General features: G+C 42.9%; 1 protein-coding gene across 2 annotated transcripts; it reads left to right on the top strand.

Moving 5' to 3' along the window:
- The first annotated feature begins 310 nt into the window (after positions 1-310).
- si:dkey-121a11.3 (uncharacterized protein DDB_G0271670) lies at positions 311-6,587 on the top strand. Of its 2 annotated transcripts, none has more exons than XM_034582292.1 (6): positions 311-410; positions 1,904-2,718; positions 3,192-3,285; positions 5,229-5,377; positions 5,469-6,044; positions 6,271-6,587. In XM_034582292.1, exons 1-5 carry the CDS (start codon positions 346-348, stop codon positions 5,588-5,590), a joined length of 1,245 nt encoding a protein of 414 aa, XP_034438183.1. In that variant the 5' UTR covers positions 311-345; the 3' UTR covers positions 5,591-6,044; positions 6,271-6,587. The 2 variants fall into 2 exon arrangements, with proteins under 2 accessions (XP_034438183.1, XP_034438182.1); XM_034582291.1 differs by having other exon boundaries at positions 5,229-5,409; positions 5,489-6,044.
- Positions 6,588-7,542: the final 955 nt, after the last annotated feature.

Genomic DNA, 7,542 nt, shown 5'->3' with positions numbered 1-7,542 from the left:
TGTGTTACTCTGTGTGTGCGTGTGTGTGTGTGTGTGTGTGTGTGTGTGTGTGTGTGTGTGTGTGCTCACACACACACATATGCTGAGGTAAACACTTGTCAGATTAATGTTGACAAGCTGCTCTGTTTAATCCTCCTTCCTCTGTCACAGCAGCCAATCAGAGCTGCCCTGACTCTCTTCCCTCCCCCACCATGAGATGTGTGTGTGTGTGTGTGTGTGTGTCTGTGTGTGTGTGTGTGTGTGTGTGTGTGTGTCTGTGTGTCTGTGTGTGTGTGTGTGTGTGTGTGATCAGACACTGTGTCAGCTCGGTTGCCGTGGCAGCAGTATTGTGAGGAAGGAGCTTGTATGAAGCGTCGCTGTGTTCCTCTGAGAGGAGACCACAACCTGCTGACCCCCGACACACACACACTGTGAGTAACACACACACACACACTGTGAGTAATAGATAGATAGATGTACTTTATTGATCCCAATTTGGGAAGTTATTGTATCACAGCAGCAGGTCAAGGACATTTCACAAAGAGCAAAGAACAAAAGGCTAAATACAAGAGACGACAAAAGAGACAAGCGTGCAATATTGCAGTATTTGTTTGAAACATGACTAAAATAAATATATATGACTCAAATGTGCAGTAAAAATTAATATAATATGATATGTGCAAAAAATTAAATAAATTCTAAGTAATCCAAGAGTTTTGGTTTGGACATAAACTGTCTGTCCACTAGGTGGGGAAGGGTGCTCGTGGTGGTCCATGATGGATAACAGTTGGTTCAAAGCCCTCCTTTCCACCACCACTTCAAAAGAGTCCGGTTTGCAGCCAATGATGGAGCCAGCCTTCTTAATCAGCTTGTTGAGTCTGTTGGTGTCAGCGGCTCCGATGCTGCTCCCCAGCTGACCACAGCAAAGTACAGTGCACTGGCTACAACAGACTGATGGAAGATTGACAACATCTTGCTGCACACGTTGTAAGATCTCAGCTCCCTCAGGAAATAGAGTCTGCTCATCCCTCTCTTGTACACAGCATCGGTGTTGGTTTTCCACTTCAGTCCATTGTCGATGTGGATGCCCAGTTACTTGTAATCCTCCCCTGTGACAACATCCTTTCCCAGAACACCTGTTGAAGAACAAATTTAACTTCTTATGTTGAGAAGAACTTTCAGCTCAGTGGTGATCCATGGCTTGTAGTTAGGATAGCAGCGTACAGTCCGGGTCTTCAAGGTGGTTTGTTCTAGGAATTTAATGTATTCTGTGATGCAGTCATGCTGTTGATGTCTTCCTCATGTGGCTCACAGAGCACATACCAGTCAGTGGACTCAAAGCAGTCCTGCAGTGCCTCAGTGGCTTTCTGAGTCCACCTCCTCACAGTCCCTGTGGATGCAGGCTGCCGCTGGACAAGAGGGACATACAAGAGGGCAGTGGCATTGTATGCATCCAGAGCATTTGCATACAGAAGGTCAAGTGTTTTACTGTCTCTTGTGGGTAGTTAACATACTGATGAAATGAAGGTAAAGTTTTGTCCAGTGTGACATGATTGAAGAATAAAAAAAAAAAAAGTTGCAAACCAACATGTAGCCATTGTCATTATGTCCCCAGGAGAAATACTGAAAAAGATTAAAAGAATAAAGTGACATAAGTGACAAAAGGACAAATTTAAGAAAAAAACCACAGGAGCTGCTGTAACAGGCTGCCACCTAGCACAGCCCCACATACACACACACTGTGACAAACACATGCACACATTCACACACACACGGTGAGTAACACACATCGTGTTTCGTTGTGTTTCATCATGTTTCCTCATGTTTAAATAAAAATATATAAAAACACATGTTTACATTTGTTATAAAAGCTTCAGATTAAAAATGTTTTAACTGACGTCAGACGACTGATCTCCGTCCGCAGGTTGGGGGTCAGGAACTGTCCTGTCATCCAGGTGAGGTTGGAAGGCGTGGCCTCTCATTCAGGACACCAGAGTGACTTGTCCAGCAGTAAATCAGCTGTGGGGTCAACAAGGCGACGCCCAGCGTCTTCGACTCGTCGTCTGAGATTCGAAGATGAGACGGCGACAGAGGCGGAGTCTCGTTACCAGGAAAGACAGCAGCAGAGAAGATGGGCGGGGCAGCAGGGGACGGGTGTCTTGGTCTCCAGACTGAACCTGAACCTGTACGTCAGTGGTCAGACGGGGCCACCTGTACCTGATGACAGGGGGCGGAGCCTGTGTCGGCCCCATGTGAACCTGAGGACTGAGCCAATCAGAGAGACCTACATTGGCCCTGTCACACCTCAGAACAAATCCCCCTGGGGAGGGGGCGGGGCTGAGCGTGTCTCCAACATTCAGATGAGGAGTAGAACCAATGAGGGCACACCCACCACAGACCTGCCAATCAACCCTTATGCTCCTGACCAACTGACCACGCCTGCCTTCATATGTCCCTCCCCGTCCTCTCCTCCTCTTGTGATATCAGTGATGACGTCACAGAGTGTCAGGCTCAACGGTTCAGAGGAAGAACAGGATCTGAACCACGACCAGGATACTCAGGGGAGACCAGAGGGAGTCGAGCCCAACAAAGAGCTCCAATCTGTGGCAGAGCTGAGAGACCAGAGTCCCTGTGTGGAGGTGGAGGAGGGAGGAGGGATTCGAAGGATGAAGAACTCTTCTTCTTCCTCTTCTTCCTCTTCTTCTTCCTCTTCTTCAGGGACAAGCTCAGACGCAACAGGTCAGAGTATTTACATTATATCATAATACAGTGTATATACTCAACTTATATAAAACTGGTCTGATATAATCAGCTTACATATAATCAATTTATATATAATAAGTTTACATAATATCAGTTTATAAATAATATATATATACACACATAATTTATGATATATGTATACATATAATCAGTTTATATATATTCAGTTTATATAAAAAATCTGTTGACATTTAGTTAGTTTAAATATAATCAGTTTAAAAAGAATCAGTTTATATGTAATACATTTAAATATAATCCGTTTACAGAAAAAAAGTTTACATATATTCAGATTATATATTATCTTTATATATAATCATATATCAAAGAGTTCATAGCACTGTACTATCCCAATAGATCAATAATATATATATTATATATCTATCATTTAATCAATTTACTATTGTTGAGATAAACACACACTAAAATCTCATCTTCTGATTTGATCACAGCTGAGAGACCAGCTCCACCCATCCCAGAGAGCAGCAGTGATGGACAGGTCAACCAGCCAATAAGAACAAAGCTCTACACTTCACTTCCTGAACAGTGAGTCTGTTCGACGCCCCTAACACCTCACATATCAACCTGTCACCATGGAAACCAAAGTGAAGCATCATTGAGGTCACGTTCAAAGCTGAGACCTTATCAAGAATTCAGAACCAGTCAGACTGATGTCAGCCCAGTCCTCCAGATGAGCGTCTGACGTCAGGGAGCTGAGCACGCAGTGATTGGTCAGGGAACAGGAAGTAGGAAGGATCAAATCCCATCACAATCCTGTAGTTTTCAGCGTTTATTCAGGAGTTGTTCACATCTACAACTCCTGAAGTTAGCGACCTGATGACTGAGAATCTTCACAGATATTTACTACACTGAAACTCATCACTGTTGCTATGGTTACACCTGAAGGAGTTTTCCAGACTCTAAATCAGAGACTTGTGTAAACTGGTCTCGTTTTAGTTTGAAAACTCTGGGTTTGTGTTTTAGTCTGAACAGTAACTGAGACTTTTGTAAACGATGCCACAGATACAATACGATATACTTTATTGTCCCTGCAGGGGAAAATATCTTGGACTCAGTGCTGCACAGATAAATGCCTGCACAGTAACAGTAAGAATAACAATCACACAATTACATTAAAAACAACAATCAAGTGCTGCCAGCTAACACAACCCTGTGGGGCACCTGTGCTGATTCATGTGGGATCTGAGAGGGTGTTGTGGACTGAAATGTTGAGGTCGATTGGTTAAAAAATGATTGTCTTTTGAAATGAGCAGATGAGGCTGTATTAAAAGCTGAACTAAAATACGAACTAATAAAATCTGTATGGGGTGTTCCAAGTGCTTGAAGTCATAACAATTGAAGTCAGAGGTCTAAAGTCATTGTTATCAGTTGGACACAGTTTCTTAGTTATTGGAACTTTGATTGATTGTTTCCAGAGGGCAGGGACAGTGTGTGTATCCATTGGCTGCTGGAAAATGGGGCTCGGGGAGCGGGGGTGGTATACAGTCTATGGTTTGGAGGCTGGACTGGTCCCGGCTGGGTGGGTTAGCCTTCCAATATGTTGTTACATACGTGATGAAAATCATGTTGTTCAAACCTGAGAAAAAAATTATTGTGTTTGTGAGCTTTTTCCAGATCATCAACAGTGACGAGGCGCTTTTCAGTTGTGTTCATGTTAGTAATTGCCTTTCATAGAGTTCATAGACATGAAATTCTGCTCAGTCCTCAGCAGCTGGTTGGGTTCCTTTAAAACTACTTTCACACCTGCTCCTTCATTATATTTAAAATCTATCTTTTTCCTGTCGATACAGTCCTTAACTCTCTTAGTCATGTAAGGCTTATTGTTGAGGTACACTATGTCCTTTTTGGTAACCAGTGGCAACATCAATGTCCAGGTTAAGAAATGTGTCCCAGTCTGTGCAGACGAAGGAGCGTCTCTATACGTTCTCTATCCCATACAGTCACCATCTTGGTTTGTGGATCACTCCTTTTAAGAACACTCTTGTAGGTTGGAATTAGCTGAACAGTATTATGGTCAGAATGGGACAGAGGGAGCTTTGGTTTTGCAGTGTATGCATTTTTGATGTTTCCATAGCATTTATCTGAAATGTTGTTGCCCTGTGTACCGCATGTTACATATTGTTCAAATCCAGGTAGAGATAGTTCCAGTTTGCCTCGGTTAAAATCACCTAAAATTAAAATAGGAATTGCTGGTGAACATATTCTCTTCTTGATCGGTTCTTATCAGTCACATGACTCGACTACAAGCGGTGAATACAAGGCGTCGCTAACACTTCCTGTCATTAACAGTTCCACCTCGTCGTCTCTCCAAGAAAAGAAATCCCTGTTCTTACTTTTCACCATCACTGTTCTACAATCTACTTCCTGTTTACATCACATGACCAGTGTACGTGAACGGTCATGTGACGTGTGTGGTCAGGTGTGTTAGTGTTGGCGGAGACGTAGTTATTAACATCTGTGACTTTCAGATTCAGCAGCAGAGAAGAACCTTCTCGGCTTTCTCTGCGTCGTCTTCTCTCCAGCGTCAGACTCAGCAGGACTCGAACTAGCAGCCTGGATCGACACAGCATCAGGTCCCGCCCCTCAGCATTAGACCCCGCCCCCTCCAGTTTGCTGAAGAAATGTCCGTCATCTCAGTCACTGAGTGTGGTGAGAAAATCCTCAATTATCAGGATTCCATGTTCTACTTCTCGTTCTTTGAACTTCATGTTTCATGTCTGTCCAGCAGGGGTCGCCCTTCTTCCAGTTAAGGAAGGTGTTGTCAGTTCAGAGTGTTGTCCCCGAGCAGAAGAAGAGAGATCGTGACTACAGACCAGCTGCCGACACATAACTCACCTGTTTAAAGATCAATTCTTCAGAGGCCATAACCATGAAGCCAGAAAAGTTGGTATCACTATGGTAGTTACAGAAGACCTCCATCGCAACCCATGCAGCAAGTTTACTTCAACAGTTCAACTACTGACCAATCAAATGTAGATGAGTGAAGCTGAATTTACCTGCACGTCACATGATGAGCAGGGGATGTCACTTCCTGGTCCAGGCCCCAAAGAGACAACCAATCACGTTGGAGTAATACTGTGACAGCCAATCACATCTTCAGTTTCACTCTCAGGTTCCTGCAGCAATGTTTGAGCATCGAGGACGTCGATCGTCCATGTTCTTTACGTTCTGTCGGTCGAGTTCTTGATGTCAATTCTGATGGAACGTTTCTGTTTGAACTGAATCGACCAAGGAACCGACGTACGGATTCATCATCAGCCAAAGATGAGGATGCCGTGACTCGGGTACTTAAAATACTACAACAATGTAACAACAGCATAACAATGAAACAACAGTTTAATAACACTGTATTGACGGTGTAGGTATTTATTTTTTATTTTTAGGGACGGTGTACATTAATTAATATGAGCACAATGGTTCTTAATGTACCAGAGTTAGTCTTTTAGACAAATTTTCATCTGCAGAAAAATACAGAAAACATTATTACCTGTGTATTAACGTGTTCTGCAGGTGTTTACGTGGGTGACATGGAGGCCTCCTTTCGGTCAAAGACGAGATCCTGGAGGTGAAGGTGGAGAAGGTGGCGTGTCTCAGTCTGGATCAGGTGACCCACCTGTTCACCATGAACCTGTCTGCAACTGTTCGGGTCCTCCAACACATGAGGACAATTTGGAGGCGTTGGCAGTGCCACCTACATTACTACAACTGAACTACAGCACCTGAACTCAGCTTCTTTACCAAAGCACACCTGTGGCACCTGGTCCAATCAGAACACCGAACCTGATGATGCCATTCACAGTTTGTTTTAATTAAGATTCTCAGAACAAAAAATCTGAACAAAGAATCTAAACAAAAAATATAACTAAGTTCAAAGAGAAAAAATAAAGTTCAGCTTCAGTTTATTAAGTTTGAAAACTTATCAAAGTGATTTTCAATTCATTGTTTATATTAATTAACGTTATGTGTTATGTACATTATTTGATGTTATTACATGTTAATTAACTATATTTGATGCTAATTAATGTTAATGTTGATTAAAGACGTCAGTTGTGCTTCCTGTTCTTTAATAGCAGGTTATTAGAACTTTACAGTTTTTAAACTGTGATTCTAAAAATCAATCACAGTTTAACTTTAAATACAATAAAATCTTCTGATATTCCGACATCTTCATCATCACCATCATTTCAGATGAACCTGAAACTAAATGAGACAGAAACTGCTGATTATTAAAGAACAATTTTTTTTTAAATTTATGAGTCAGCAACTTTAATTTTAAACAGAATAAAAATGAGTTTGTTTATGATGAGTCATTGTTTGATGACTTTTATTCACACAGGAAACAGGAAGCTGACTTTCCTGCCACTTGTACCATAAACCTGATGATGTGGAACCAGGCTTCGAATAACTAACACAAGCTCCTCTGAAAACCTTCTGAGACGCTTAAAAGCGCCCAAAAATGTCTGAACAAAACAGCAGCGAACCAGGTTCTGAACCTGGGCCTGAACCTGCCTCTGAACCAAGGTCTGAACTTGCAGCAGTGAACCAGGGTCTGAACCTGGGCCTGAATCAAGGTCTGAACCTGCAGCAGTGAACCTGGGCCTGAACCTGCCTCTGAACCAAGGTCTGAACTTGCAGCAGTGAACCAGGGTCTGAACCTGGGCCTGAATCAAGGTCTGAACCTGCAGCAGTGAACCTGGGCCTGAACCTGCCTCTGAACCAAGGTCTGAACCTGCAGCAGTGAACCTGGGCCTGAACCTGCCTCTGAACCTGGGCCTGAACCTG

The sequence above is a fragment of the Hippoglossus hippoglossus genome, chromosome 4 (genome assembly GCF_009819705.1).
Source record: "Hippoglossus hippoglossus isolate fHipHip1 chromosome 4, fHipHip1.pri, whole genome shotgun sequence".
NCBI lineage: Eukaryota > Metazoa > Chordata > Actinopteri > Pleuronectiformes > Pleuronectidae > Hippoglossus > Hippoglossus hippoglossus.
The sequence above is the reverse complement of the archived record's forward strand: the minus strand, read 5'-3'. Positions and strand labels throughout refer to the sequence as shown.